Source organism: Ambystoma mexicanum, chromosome 11 (genome assembly GCF_040938575.1).
Source record: "Ambystoma mexicanum isolate Mex_15411 chromosome 11, UKY_AmexF1_1, whole genome shotgun sequence".
Classification (NCBI taxonomy): domain Eukaryota; kingdom Metazoa; phylum Chordata; class Amphibia; order Caudata; family Ambystomatidae; genus Ambystoma; species Ambystoma mexicanum.
In genome coordinates this window covers 90,201,110-90,216,842 of record NC_090934.1, presented here as the reverse complement: position 1 = coordinate 90,216,842, position 15,733 = coordinate 90,201,110, and the positions used below count along the sequence as shown (strand labels likewise).

Below are 15,733 nucleotides of genomic sequence, written 5' to 3'. Positions count from 1 at the left end.
AGGAAGACATCGACGCCGAGGTCGTCGACGGACTCTCTCGAGGCTCCCCCTCCGAGGAAGTAGTCGGCGCCCAGGATGTCGAGGGACACGCTCGGGGCTCCGCCTTCGAGGCCTGTGTCAATGCTGTCGGCGACGCGTCTGTCGTTGACGCTGATTCTCGGCGCCGATTCACTCTACGCCTTTCGAGGCTGTGTCGACGGGGGTACCCCGTGGCTCGGGGGAACTGCCTAGAAAGGCTCTGGCCAAGGTCAAGCATGGCTTTGGTTCCAGTTCTGTGCCTTCTTACCGCCGTCTGGAATTCATTTCGGAGGTGGATGAGGGCTCTGATGATGGCATGGTGCCTGACACGGTGCCTGACTAGATTCTCTCGGGCCATAGCCAGTTTGAGGACCTGAGGCAGTCCCTGCATGATGCTAGTGGGCTGGGCACCTCTCCGGAGGTGGCGTTTTGTAGGCCTGAGCCTGGCTCTCATGCCGATTTCTTCGTACCGGCGCCTTATGTCACAGGTCACCGAGTACTTAGGATGGTCTGCTCCCCCAGGGATGTTTGTTCAGGATGACCTTAGGGATAGCCTCGACATTGGTCCACCAACTGTCCCGGTACTGCCGTTTCATATGGCTCTACAGAGGAGGGCGGCGGCAGCTTGGACTGCTCCGGAGAGTCTCCCGGCAGTGAGCAAGTCTTTGCCGCGAAAATACCGCCCAGCCAGTAGTGACCCCTACTACTTGTCCAGGCACCCTACTCCGGAGAGTTTGGTCGTTCAGGCGGCTATGGCCCCGGCAAACCAGGCGTCATACCCTACCATCCCTCCTGATGGGGACGATGAGCGTTTTGATTGCTGGGCGAAGAAAGTGTTTTCTGCAGGGGGTATGGCGTTTCAGGCGGCCAACTCCATTTTTGCCTTGTTTCATTTCACACACACTCTGTGGAACGGCGGCTGAACATATTCCCGAAGGGGATGAACGGGATGGCTTCCTTGCCATGGTTCAGGATGGCAAGGATGCCATGTTTGAGGCTGTTCTGTCGGTTTTGGACATGGCAGATTTCTTCAGCCGGTCCATGGCGGCGAGCACCGTGATACGCAGGTTTGCGTGGTTGCGGAAGTCAGGGTTTGCTCCTGATGTGCAGGCCCGGCTCCTCAACATGCCCTTTGACGGGGAACATCTTTTTGGTAGTAAGGCTGACGAGAGCCGTGAGAGGTTGCAGACCTCAAAAGCTGCAGCAAAGTCTTTGGGTGCTGCAGTTCGACAATCTCCGCCTTTTCGTCCTAGGGGACAGCAATGGAGGGGAGGTTCCTTTCGTTATTACTCATCCTTTGGTAAAGCGAGAGGAGCTGCCAGTCAAAGGGGCCACGGTAGGAGTGCCAGAGGTGGTAAATAAGGTACTCGAGGTGCCAAGGCCGCTCGGGCTGTTGCCTCTTTGCCCTCAGGCAACGCCACAGCCGCTTCAGCTCAGTCAGGAGGCCATGTCCCATGGTTCGCCGGTTGGGGGAAGGCTGGCACAGCATCTTGCAGAGTGGCGCGCCATTACTTCAGATGTGTGGGTTCTGGAGATCATAACCCACGGCTACTGTCTTCCTTTCCGGCAGAGGCCTCAAGGCAATCCACTGGGGAATCTTTGAAGAGTTCGTATCCGCTCCTTGCGTAGGAAATTCAATCCCTGCTGGAGAAAGGCGCCATAGCACTGGTGCCTGTAGCGGAGAGGAATAAGGGATGGTATTCCCCTTATTTTTTGGTTTCCAAGAAAGACTGGGGATTTGAGACCCATCATGGACTTGCGTGGTTTGAACAAACTCCTCAGGAAGGACAAGTTCAAGATGGTTACTCTCTCTCAAGTCCTCCAGGCCCTTCAACTTCATGACTGGTTGGTGTCTCTTGACCTCAAGGTTGCTTATTTTCATGTGCCAATCCATCCAAATCACAAGAAGTACCTGAGGTTTGTGGTTGGCGACTCGCACTTTCAGTTTCTGGTCCTGCCTTTCGGATTGACCTCCGCCACGAGGGTCTTCACCAAGCTCATGGTAGTGGTGGCAGCTCACCTCAGGAAAGGGGGGATTCACGTCTAAGCCCTACCTGGACGATTGGTTGATCAGGGCGCGCTCTCCCGAGCAAGTCCTGGATCATCTGTCAGTCACCTGCTACTCCCTCCACAAGCTGGGCTTCTCCCTCAACTTCAAGAAGTCCCATTTGACACCAACTCGGAGGCTCCAGTAGATCGGAGCAGTGCTCGACACATCCCCGGGGCAGTGTTTTCCTCCCCAGGTGAGGGCTAATCACATTCAGCAGATGGTGCAAAAGTTTCAACTTGCCCAGACTCTCCCAGCATTCGAGTTCTTGAGACTGCTCTGCCTCATGGCATCCTGCATTCTTCTGGTGCCAGAGGCCAGGTTGCGGATGAGATCTTTGCAATGGGCACTCAAGCTCCAGTGGTGTGAGTCCTCCGGCAGGATGTCGGACCCTGTTCAGTTGCCGTCTTCGGTCGCCTGGGACCTTCTGTGGTGGGCCGACAAAGGCAATCTGATGATGGGGGGGCTCCATTTTGGCTGCCCTGGCCGGAGGTGACTATCATGACGGACGCATTCCCTCCCGTGATGGGGAGCTCATGCCAACGAGTTGACAGCAGTCGTTGGTCTCCATCGGAGTCCAGACTCCATATCAATCTGTTGGAGCCGAGGGCCGTCGGGCTAGCCCTGAAGGCTTTTCTGCCTACTCTGCGAGGAATGAATATCCGGATCCTGACTGACCACACGGTGGCCATGCACTACCTCAACAAAATGGGGGGGCAGGGTCACTTCCTCTGTGCAGGGAGGCGATGCAGCTCTGATTCTGGGCAATCCAGCAGGAAGTTTCGATCTCGGCAGTTCATCTGGCAGACGAAAACGAGACGGCGGACGCTCTGAGCAGGCAGAGCGCGATCTCTCACGAGTGGGAGTTGGCTCAGGAGATTCTCCTGGACATTTTCGCCCTTTGGGGGACCCCTCAAGTGGATCTTTTCACCTCCAGTGTCAACCGGAAGTGCGAGAGGTTCTGCTCGCGGGACTTTCCTCCAAACGGAGCCTTAGGAGACGCATTTGTGGTGGATTGGTCATTCCCACTGCTGTACGTGTTTCCTCCAGTCCCCGTCATCCCGCAAGTACTGCGGAGGTAACATCGGTTCGGTTCCCGGATGATCCTCATTGCTCCGGCGTGGGCCTGGAGGACATGGTACTCGGACCTTCTCGACCATCTGCCCTCCACGTCGTCTTCCCTACCGAGACGATCTGCTCTCAGGGGAGGGGGGGGTCAGGTTCTCCATCCAGAGGTTAGGTCCCTCAACCTTCACGCTTGGTTTCTGAAAGGTTGAGGTATAAGGATTGGGACCTCCCTGAAGACGTGATGGAGGTGTTGCTCTCGGCCAGACGGCCAGCAACAAAGTCCCTGTACCGTTGCCGTACGTTTTGCGACTGGTGCAGGGTTAAGAATGTGGATCCTTTTTCATGTGACATTCCTGTAGTTCTGTCTTTTTTCCTTTCTTTGGCCCACAGGGGCCTGCAAGTGGGTACCGTTAAGGGTTACCTGGCGGCACTGTCCATATTTAAGCTCTTGTCTGAAGTGTTCCTATTTTAAAATTCCTTTAATTTCTCAGTTTCTGAAAGGGCTCACTGTGTTCCCTCGGTCAACTTTCCTGATGGGTGCTCCGTTTGAGCCTTTGCGTACATGCCCTTTGAGACTGTTAGCTCTGAAAATTGTATTTTTAGTTGCGGTCACTTCCGCTCGTAGAGCGAGTGAGTTACAGGCACTTTCAGTTAAGCCACCCTTCACTGTGTTTCATAAAGACAGGGTTGACCTTGGAGTTCGTCCTTCTTTTTTTCCGAAGGTGGTATCGGAATTTCATTTAGGCCAGAAGGTTGTTCTTCCTGCATTTTATCCTCCTCCACATCCTGGTAAGGAAGAGAGGCTCCATAGGCTTGATCCTAGGAGTGTGTTAAGCTTTTATATTTCACGCATGTCCCGGGTCAGAGTGGACGATCAGCTCTTCATTGGTTACGCTGGCAAGCATTTGGGACAGGCTGTGACAAAACGGACTTTGTTTCGCTGGATTATTTTGGCTATCTTAAGTGTTACCGCTTGGCGGGTAAGGACCCACCGGTCGGCCTATGGGCCCATTCTACCAGGGGTATGGCTGCCTCTACTGCCCTGCAGAGGGGTGTTCCTATTCGAAACCTCTGTGATGCAGCCACCTGGGCTTCGGTACATACTTTCGTACGTCACCATTCCCTCGATTCCATCCGGGGGCAGGATCTGGCCTTTGGCAAGGCGGTCCTTTACTCCGCAATTTGATTGGGCATGCTAAATTTCTGTTTTCTAAATTCTTTTCCCACCTCCTTGCATTGGTACTGCTTTGGGAGTCTGTCATAGATGTGGAATACGTCGGAGGACCCAATCCCCTCGAACAAGTTACTCTTACCTGGTAATGTTCTTTTGATGGAATGGTCCGACGACGTATTACATATCGCTCCCTCCCTACCTTCCCCGCTACAGAACTTCTTATGCGATTGCAGCTTATGTTTCCGCAAGGCTTTGTGTGTCAGACTGGCAGAAGACTGGTGGCACACGTTCTGGGGAAAAACTACAACTGAGGCTACGGGCGTTGTGCGCTCTACTTATAACATCAAGTGACGTTGGCCGTCTGAAGAGGTCTTCGAGGGCGGCGTATCGAAGTCATCGGCGCAGGACGCAGACGCCGAAGATTTTCCAAAGCAGCACAGCTGTGGTGATTACTGTCATATATATGGAATGCGTTGTCGGACCATCCCATCAAAAGAACGTTACCAGGTAAGAGTAACTTGTTCTTTCATGTGCCAATTCATCTCTAGCACAGGAAATGACTGTGATTCGCAGTTGGCAGTTCTCACTATCTGTTTTGAGTTCTGCCTTTCAGGCTGATCTCCGCCTTGAGGGTCTTCACCAAGCTTATGGCAGTGGTGGCAGCGAATCGAGGCAGGGGATTCACATCTACCCCTACCTGGACTATTGGCTGATAAGAGCCTGTTCACCCTAACAGGCTCTGGAACATGTGGACAGCACCTGTCACTCCCTCCACAGGCTGAACTTCTCACTCAACTTCAAGATGTCCCACATGACACCTTCCCAAAAGGTGCAATTCATTGCAACTGTCCTGGATCCTTCTTCAGGGAAAGCTTTGCCACCCACGGTAAGGGCTATCCGCATATCGCAGTTATGCAAATTTTAGAGGTCCCCAAATCTGCTGACCTTAGATTTTCTGAGGTTGCTCAGTCTCATGGCATCCTGCATCTTTCTGGTGCCAGAAGCCTGCCTGTAAATGAGGTGCCTTCAATGGGCCCTCAGGACTTAGTGGTCACAATTCTCTGGCAGGATGACGGTATCTGGTACGGATGCCTTGTGAAGTAGCAGTCGAGAATGTGTTTTGAGGGGTAACCGTATTGGCAACCATGGCTGGAGATGAGTGGTAACAGACCCCTACCTCTCAGGTGGACGGGGGGGGGGGTCACACCATCTGTCTGATGATCAGCGGACACTGGTCTCTGCCAGAGTCCAAACTACCTTTTGGAGCCTAGGGCAATCAGGCTAGCGCTGATTGCCTTCCTGCCCTCGGTACGGGGAAAGATTGTCCTGATAATGATGGACAACACAGTGGCCATGTACTACCTCAACAAGAGAGTGGGTGTAGGGTCACTGCTCCAGTACAGGGAGGCAATAAGGCTCTTGTTTTGGGCACTGCAAGAGAAGGAATCTATGGCAGTTCATCAGGCCGGAGAGAACACAGCGGCGGCCGCTCAGAGCAGACAGAGCACGGTCTCCCACGAGTGGGAGTTGGCTCAGGAAGTCCTTCAAGAGGGCTTCGCCCTTTGGGGAACCCCTCAAGTGGTTCTGTTTGTGTACAGTGTCACCAGGAAGTGCAACCTGTTCTGCTCAAGGGAATTTCCTCAGAAGGGAGCTCTAGAGGACGCATTCGTAGTGGACTGGTAATTTCCTCTTCTGTGCTTGTTTCCATAGATCCCAGTCATTCCTCGTGTTCTCAGGAGGCTGAGGAAGTTTTCGGAAATCTATTATCCTGATTGCCACTACTGGCCAGGAGGATGTGGTACCCGGAACGTGTGGAGATGTCCATCTGTCCTCCTATTCATCTTCCACAAAGGGAGGATCTCCACTCCCAAGAGGGAGGTAGCATTCTTTATTCAGAGATCAAGTCCCTCCACCTCCACATATGGTTTCTGAGAGGTTGCGGTACGAAGATTGGGACCTTCCGGAAGATATCAGGGAGGCGTTGCTGTCGGCCAGAAGGCCACAAACTAAATCTCTATACTGCTGCCACTGGAACACATTTTGCAGCTGGTGTAGAGATAAAGGAATTTACCCATATTCTTGTGACTCCCCATCAGTTTTTACTTTTCTCCTACATCTAACACATAGGAGGCTACAGGCTTCTACGGCCAAGTGCGATCTGTCTGTGCTATCCATTTTCAAGCTCTCTCAGAACAAGGTTTCTACTTCAAACCAGTTTTGAGGTGGGGTTTGACTCCATATCTTCCCGCCGGTTCCATTCATTGTTCCTGTCATGAACCGTCGCCTGCGTACCTTTTGGACCTCATGGTCCCATACCCATAGAGCACTGAATGCAGTAACCCTCCCAACATGGCTGTCGAATACGAATCGCAGCTTGCCAGCCTTTACATTACACGCTTGGCTCACTACTAAACAGACGCACCCCCGCGGCTATGCGCGTCTCACCGCTACTGCTTGCTGTAGCTGGATGTGTACTGCCGGAGTTCGCTTGGAGCTAATCTCCTGAATTCTATATCCCGGTTCCTTGATTTCTCCTACTTTCCTTTCACCCTTCAATCTTTACCGAACTTTCCTGGATTCCGCCCGCGCTTCAGTCACGGCTTCCGTGCCTCTGCACGCGGACATTGTTCCTTCCTGGACATTCTGAATGAAGCACGCTGGAATCCGAAGACCCGCACACGGGCTTATACAAATCCCGGACCGTGTGAAAGAAGTCACAAAAGAAGGTTGCAAGCAAACAGGCAAAACCGGTGAGAAGGGGAGAGACTTGTGACAGTTCCGGCCTGGGATCTCAACCTGGTTTTAAGCTTCCTGATGGCTTCTCCATTCCAACCATTACATTCTTGTCCACTTACAATGTCTTTGAAAACGGTATTCTTAACTGCCGTCACCTCTGCTCGCAGAGTGAGCGAGCTTCTGCCCTTCTCTTCAGAACCACCTTTTTTACCAAAAATAGTGTCTGAATTTCATTTGACGCAACAGATTGTTTTACCGGCTTTCTACCCTCCTCCCCATCCATCATAGGAGGAAGAGAGGTTACACAGACATGACCCTAGAAGAGCCTTGAGCTTCTATACTAACAGGGTTTCTAAGAACTGGACAACCAACTTTGTGTTGGTTACACAGGCCACATAATGGGACAAGAGGTTACTGAACAAACTCTGTCTCAGTGGATAATGCTATATATATCTGAATGTTACAACTTTGATGTGAAAGAGGTTCCCGAAGGTTTAAGGGCCCACTCAACTAGAGGTGTTTCCACTTCCTCAGCCCTCCAGAGAGTGGTACTGCTACATGACATCTGCAATGCTGCCACCTGGTCTTGTGTGCATACATTTGCTAAGCACTACTGTTTAGATTCCTTTTCAGTCCGGAATCCAGATTTGGAAAGGCTGTTATACACAGCGTGAATCTAAATTGAGCTCTTCTTCTCCCACCTCCTACAAGACACTGCTATGGGAGAATATCAAAGATGAGAAGAACAAATTACTTAACCCTGGTAATGCTCTTTCCATTGGTTGTTACTCCCACATATTCCTCATTGCCCCTCCCAACCACCCACTAATCCCCCCCCCCCTCACCCTGCCCACCCCTCCAAGGAGTTTCCGTGAGTTACACCTTCCTCTCCGCTCTGTTAATGCGCAAGTATTTCATCTTCGAAACTGCTGTGCTGGTGAGAGGAAAAACACAAACTTAGGCAATGGTCGGGTGCGGTCTAGGAGGATGGAAGCCCTCGAACACCAGGCCGACGACGCACGGCGCCCTTTGCTGAAGGGTTTTCGAGCTGCAAGCAGGATATCGGAGTATATCAAAGATGAGGAATACGTGGGAGGAACATCCAGTCGAAAGAACATTACCAGGGTTAAGTAATTCTTCTGCTGTAAAATAATAAACGTGCCTGGGAGTACATTGAGAAAACGAACGGTGACAGGCTCTGCTAGCCTCTGCGGTGTGTTCTTAGCTCCACAAAATGAACCTGTACTGCCGGTGCTTGTGGCCTAAGCCGTTGAGCTTGGCAACTAAGTAGATGGGATTGGCAACTTCCTGCCAATGGCATGTTGTAGAGTGCTGCCGATATCCAGCAAACCTTTGTTCTCTATGGGTACATCCGCCCTCACTGCCCAGGCTCAATCCGGGGGGCTTTTGGCCCTTCAGTTGCAAGCCCCACTATCGGAAGGATATTAACCAACTGTTACAGAGAAAACCCTTTTTTTTTCTTCCTATTCCCCCTCATTGCTTATCTCAACACCGGAGCTTGACCCACTAAGCATGCAAGGCTCTTGAGTTAAAGCTAATAAACTCCAAATATGCATACATGCTTGCTTCTTCTTAGCATAGTGTAGCAGGGCACTGATGTATAGGCCCCACATGTAGAGTGCACCAGACTGCACAAAGACAAGCAAGCATGACTTATCACTCTTTGGATGATGAATGCTGGGTACTGGCCTATGACTCTTCAGAGCTCCTGGAGGTCGACTTTCGATATGCTGGCTCTGAACTGCTTAAGTCCACAAATGGAAGGTAGGAAGGCCCCCTGCCCTGAAGGTCTCCACTGTCAATGAAAGCCTAGAGAGATGCCTTGTGGTAGATGGCATGTGAAATTGTCACAGCAGCAGTCTTCTATAATGCTTCTGCGGCCTCTCATGCTTTGGAATCTTGTTTCAGTATTCAACTAAAGGAATTTCTCTTGATCCTCTCATAATGGACCACAGTACACTTATCAGGGGAGTTGCAACATTTAAATTCTGGGCAGCTGTTCCACAATGGACAGCCGTCTCTGGCAAGTCCAAACTTCAGAGGTTTACAGCCTTTTTATCCAGTGTGCGTTGCCACCCACCTGCTCCCCCTTCAGCTATGTAAAGAAGGTAGCAGCGCTATAGCATTGACTTAAAGGGGGGGACTGTGCCCCCTTCATTGGTAGCCATATGGAGTGATCATTGACGCAAAACAAAATAAGTCATAGGAAATTGAAGAGGTTGTAAAGCTGCAACATACCAAACTTTATTAACCCTGGCAGTAGTAGTCTGTACATTTTGAGCACTACGCCATAGTGGAATTTGTGATTACATTGGTCTCATATCTTCTCCATGCATGCAGAGTTAAAATCTTGTCCCTTGTTCGAACACACACCTGCAATGGAGAATAGTAGTGCAACAAGATTGAAACCTGCTAACTGGGCCAAAAATGGAAAGAGATGTTTTAATGTGGCGAGTCTTGTCCATTCACTACTTTCTTGTCCTTGGGGTTTGGGTTTCTCAGTTGCATTATACCCGGGGTAAACATTTCACATTGCAAGCTAATAGCCAGGTAAAAGTCAGTTGCCCCCTCAATTATCCATACACACACAACACATTTCTTACTCGCCAAGTGTCCATTATCTCTAGCCAGTGGCTTCAAATTTGAGGCCTGCATTAACCATTCTTGTATCTTGTGTACACATACAATGTATAACTTGCCATGCAAAGCTACCTGTTATGCTTTGTTTTGATGTATACTTCGTTTATTTTTTGGGGCAGGAGATGGAAGAGGTGCCGCCTATGGAGGATAGTGGCTGCCTTCTGACAGACAGTGACCTGTATGATCAAGATTTGGGAGAGGATAGTGATCGGCCTAGCGATGAAGAATCATTGGAGGCTATTCGCGCTTCAGTGAAAAGCAAAATAAAGAAAAAGGTGAGTGTTGCAACCCAGAAGAGAAACCGTGGTTGCTATTTAATCTGGTCGTAGCCCTATTCTCCTTGAAGTCTGCTAGTTGTTTTGTGTGGGACTAAAGAAGTTCTGTGGGAAATGTGGCTTGTGACACTCTAACACTCCTTATTTGTGTTGACCTGCACTGCACACTAATGCTACATAAGGGCGAGAATACACTGGTTGCCCTGCTATGACGATGTGAAATCTGAATATGGAAAATGTCCTACATTTCCAGCCATGTTTAAATACTTTCTGTAGCACTGAAGAGAATGTTCTTTGGAATATGGGACTGGGCATGTATGAGTACTGGAATGGGACTATGCTGAGCTATAGCCTAGCCCTTTGTTGCCATTTAGATTGTTAATGGAACAGCTGCCATGGGAGAACTATTGCAAACTGTTTTTGACAGAAGAATAATGCAATGAATTTTTTATATAAGCTTATTTGAGATGATGAAGCACAGGAAATGTATACATGAACCTTTATTCAGAAATAATTCTCCTGGTAAAAGTATGTAGTCTTGTGCGAATTCATGGTTGCAGGAAAAATAAAGAAAATCCTTGTAGTGCAGTTTGAAACTCCTGCTAGAAAAAATCTTCAGAAAACCGCGACTGGTTATTTTTACTAAGCACTCACTAGATAACACTTAGGCCCTTATTTACAAACATGTTTTCAATGGGACATTTCCATGTAAAAACATTTTTGTAAATCGGGCCCTTAAAATCTTCCTAAACGGTACAAAGGACCTGCCCTAAATAGGTAGCAGTGCACTCTGGTGGATTCTCCTCCTGTGTGAAAATTAGACTGTTGTGGCTTAATGTGACTGAAAAAATATTTGTAAGTCTGTTTCATCAAACACTTTATCTTGGGTCGTCCGATATCCAAAACCAGACCGTCCTTTCTTCATTTGAGCAGACTGAGAAATAAAAACAATTGTTTACGTGCATTTTGGAATTTTGTGATTCTTTCACATTTTAAAATGTTGCCAGTGCATCTGAGCAAGGCTCATGTGCGGCACCTCTACTCCTTTTTGAAACCATATTAAAAACTTGAATTGTGTTCTGCAGGCCTTTTTTTTCTTCGTTAAATATTCTGCATGTTTTGTTTCTTTAGGCTTTGCGCTAATCAAAATGAGCGCAAGGGAACAGAGGCCTCATCTGTATTTCTGATTATCCATTTTAGGGTAGAAGCCTTGATTCTGAGCCTGCTGTTTACAATCGGGGCTTTGAGGAAGATGATGAAGCCAACGAGAAGAAACCAAGGACAGTAAGTGTACACCTCCTGTTCACTTACTCTTAATTTGAAGGCCCTAAAGCAGGGGTCTTTTAACTTTTTTAGTTTGTTCGCCCCAGACTCCCCTGATCAAAATGTGGACAAGCCTGGCCCCCCCCCCCCCCCCCCAAAATGCCAAATGGCCAGTAAGTCCAAGTCTCTATGAACTATTGTGCGCCATCTCCGCTCCCTGCTCCTAGTATAGTCCTGGGCTCCCCCCACCTTCTCCTATCAGTGTCTGACTCCCATCATCCCACTCCTAACCCAGTACCTGGGCTCTCCCCACCCTGCTCTCACCACTATCTTGTGGCTCACCCCATCTTGCTCCCACCACAATCCCCCCAGGGATACATGTGTGGCACGTTGTGCTCACAATATGCACACATTTTAAGTACCTTTTCTCAAAAGTGGCGATGACCTGACGATTTCATTTTAGCTTGAGCTATTCGGTGCTAGAGACACCTATAAGCCAAAACTATTGCATAGAGTACAGATAGGAGAAATGGTATATGAGGGACAAAATGCATGAAGGTGTTGTTTGGGGCTTTGTTCACCTATTGAGTGTCCACGGCCATGCTAAACCCTATGGGCAATCCACCCCCCCCCCGCCCAAAACACCTCCGCATGGGAACTCTTTCCGCTCGCTTTAATCGAACCTTACAATCAAAGTGTGTACTCAAAGTGCTTGCCAGTGTTTATTCGAAGCGGTCTTCAGAGAGTTCATGACCTTATTGCAGTTGTAAATATTCTACTGGTATAATACATTTCTAAACCAGGGCTCCCTTCCGCCAATTGATTTTATAATTACTATGCATGTCCCTCACTGAAGTCCTGTTAAAAACAATCATTGGCAAAGTAAACTGTTTTGGCATTTTTTTTAAATTTTATTTTTTAGAGAAGTGTTGAGCATTTGCCAGGCACTACTATTAGATATCCAGGTACTCAACACATTTTTCACCCGCTACCATCAATGGGCAGTTTATACCACTACAGCAGTGCCTGGCAAGTGCATTTCCCATGCCTAGTCTAAAGCCCAAACTGCTGGTATTGCCAATGCTTGTTAGATGTCTTCCCCCACACATCCTTTTCTTCCTTGGAATATTTGTAAATGCATGCATTATCGGTACCTTTCTATTATTGCCACTGGTTGTAGATTTTTATACTTCGCTTTGTGGATCACTGGGTAATAGACTTTGCTCTTAACTGTACTTTACACGCAGCCTACATTCTCCGGATTCTAAGTTTAACTGCTCAGCCACTTTGACATTGAGAACTTAGTCAATCTTTAGTGTGGCACAGGGTGCACCGTTACGTTGGTTTCTCGGAACCCCTCCCTAGTTTAGATCCTGAAAAACCAACAGACGTGTTTCAGAATAACTACTGTTGGATGAAAGGCCACTTTTTACCTAATGAGCTAGCCCCCTGTACATTTTGGTTGGCTTTTCTGCGTTTTTTAAAATGTCTTTTCTTCCCAGCCAGTCTTAAACCAAAGCCTGCTTGAGTGCAGCTCTATTTTTAATTGCCTAGCTTCAAGACCCCTTATCTTATGCCTCTGGAGACAGTGGTACTCCAGTGTCCCCGAGACGGAACACTCCCCTCTCTGTTAATCCTGTGGCTAAGGGCTATTTGTACATGGTTTCAATGGATAGAAACCATTTTACCTGGCTGGATCCTTTTCACAGCCTTTCTCAATTTCACAAAATGCAGGTTGTCTCGAAGACCTGAGAGGTCCTATGACTTTCTTGTCACTTTGTGTGTATACTAGAAGTGATGTTTGGCCACTGGATGCCTGCATCTCGGGGCTGTAGTCGGCCTGAAACCAGTTCTGATTGGTATATGCAGATGCCTGTTTGGGATAATGGGAATTAATTCCTTTGTGTGAGAGCCCCACTTTATAGATTGTGTAAATCACAGGATTTAATTCTTGTTTTGTACTATGTATGTATTTGTGACTTGATTAATTGTATTCAGTGCGCCTGATAAGATTTTGAAGCGGGGAGTATTTTACTCCCTATGTTGTAAATTATTTTTGAATAGAAGTCCTTCCCAATGGAAGTATTTAATCACCAAATAATGAACTGTAAAACTGATTTTTTTAAAATAAATATTTATTTCAACCAAGTTATTCATGAGCATCAACATATAAATTCTTACCGCTTCTGATTTGGCAAAAATAAAAGTAGAGCTTCCTGTGGCACAGTGCCAAACTGAAAAGGCAATATTTCCTTTGCATCTGCCACATATCATAATGCGGTTTCAAATAAAGAGAAATCCACTTACTGATTGGACATTGCATGTGATTGATGAAGCCAAGAAAAATAAAAGGCTTATTCTACATATAAAGCATGGCCTTTGCAAACACACACTGCAAGCATGGAAGTGGGTGCATTTAACAAACACATGGAGTTAAAATTTCCCTTGTCAAAATGGAAAATATCCTGATGAGAAAACGGAAAAAGTGGCGGGAGGACGCAATGTTATTAAAAATGTGTGGCTTTGAGGGTAAAAAGTGGATGCACAAGCCCAAAAAGGGGGGAGAACTTCCTAAAAATCATCTTGGTGAAACTATGGAAAATAAAATGTTGCAGACCACGTTGCCTGGAAGACTGCAATTGGGAAAGACTAAAGAGTCTGGGAACTTTGCTAGGAGAGGAAAATAGAGGGATGAATGCTGGTGGCTCTCTGGCTGAAGTGCCTGGTCAGATTCCTGTGCTTCCCCAAGAGAGGGTCCTGCAACGTTGATGTCTTTCCTTAGTGCTGAACCCAGAAATCCAATTTAGTTTGTCCAACAGAACCAAGTGTGGGGATTTGTTTGATTTAATACCTTCCCCTTTGTTAATGGGCGGGATGAATGTTAGACTCGTAGTATATTTTGATAAATAATTCAATTAATTCCCCTATAGCTAAATAACACGGTCATTTTCTTAACATTCCAAATGAATGCAACTGACTCCCAGTGTGAATATAAAATATAATCTGTTAATGTAATCGTGTACACCTATTTTCCTTGTCAACCGCAGAATTCCCTAAAGGGAAGGGGTGTCCTTGTCTAAAAATGAAATTCCTAACTGGGTGGGGGGGAGGGAGGGAGGAGGATATATCTCATGATCTTATGTTCCAGGGTATTATTTTTAATGTTGACATTCAGGGTTTTTTGTGGGACAGAGGGTTGAACTGTTTATTTGGCCTGTGTTCCATGTACAGGAGACCATAAAGTGTGTGCAATCAATCATTTGGTGCAAATATGAATTGAACCTATTTATATATCTTTTCTGTACACGGGTATGATTCTTGGCTTATTGGTGGCACGTGGGAGGGATCTAGTGAGTCATAGACTGGGCTAGACTGAATCAGACGCATGATATATTGTGTGGTGCTTTAATTGGGGCCGGGGGGCGCACAAAACTCCCCATGTTAAGGGTACTCCCTTAATATATTGTTACAGGGGGATATTCTTATCCTTCCTATCTTTTTTTTATTGTGAGATTAGCACACCCCACCTTCATGTGGAGTTCTGAGGGGTTACACAATATCCCCCTTTCTCACTGCTCCTGTAGCTTTTTAGTTGGTGACAAGCTAAACGGAGTAGTTGGTGGCAGTGGTCTTATCCTACCTACCTTTGTGCAATTTTTGCTTCCTGGCTGTACTCACAGCGGCGGTAATGCATAAGAGGGTCACCATTGTCGCAAAATGGTAACTGTATTCTTTTTCTCTCCATTTCTGCATTGCTTGTCCCTTCTTGGTCCTTCTGCCATGCTGGTTGGGGGAGGTCCTAGTTTGACTTTTGTCTTCGACAAGAATAGTTTGTGTAGCCCACCAAGGCTCCAGTTTGTCTGTGAGGACCTGCCTGGAACCAATTCCAACTGGGGCGGGGGGGGGGGGGGGTGGCTGTTCTTAGCCACCACCCAGAGTCTGAATGGTGCATGGGTGCTGATTAGCTAGGTTTCTGCATAAGAGGCATGGATCCTGATGTTGAAGATAAACTTGACCCTGGAGCAGAAGTATTGATGAGGAGGGAGGAAGAGGAAAGGATGCACAGCCACTTCCAGTTGACCAGAGATGCCCTCTGATTAACTGCTGCTGTCTGACACCCCACCTCCTTCATCCAAGTGTCAGGAGAGCCCTGAAAAGGACGACTTTCACCCTTTACTGGTGGGTCCAATCAGTCTGAAGATGACCTGCATTTTGAGCCAACCCACAACGAGCTTTAACCTTCACGGGCTGCAAACCGCAAATACTGTGTGACCTGTAGCCACTGTGTAGTGCATAGACTTCTGAAGATCGAATCCTCCAACTGTTTCCGGACCTCCAGAAGCAAGATTCCACTTCTTGAAGTCCCCTAACCAGAGTGCAGGGCCGATGAAAGTGAGCCAAATCGACAAGGCAGTAATTGTTCTTCACTGGTGCTTCTCAAAAGGCGCCAAAATCGCAGAACCTGAAAGAATCCTTTGTCTGAAGCCTCTT

The 15,733-nt window shown here is 47.9% G+C and overlaps 1 protein-coding gene across 1 annotated transcript in view; it reads left to right on the top strand.

The window, feature by feature from the left end:
• The window catches only part of CLSPN (claspin), a 503,683-nt gene that overhangs the window by 40,896 nt on the left and 447,054 nt on the right, over positions 1-15,733 (top strand). Inside the window, exons 4-5 of the mRNA XM_069622600.1 lie at positions 9,824-9,979; positions 11,180-11,263. Of these exons, the coding sequence (XP_069478701.1) occupies positions 9,824-9,979; positions 11,180-11,263 (240 nt within the window). The remainder of the gene's footprint in view (positions 1-9,823; positions 9,980-11,179; positions 11,264-15,733) is intronic.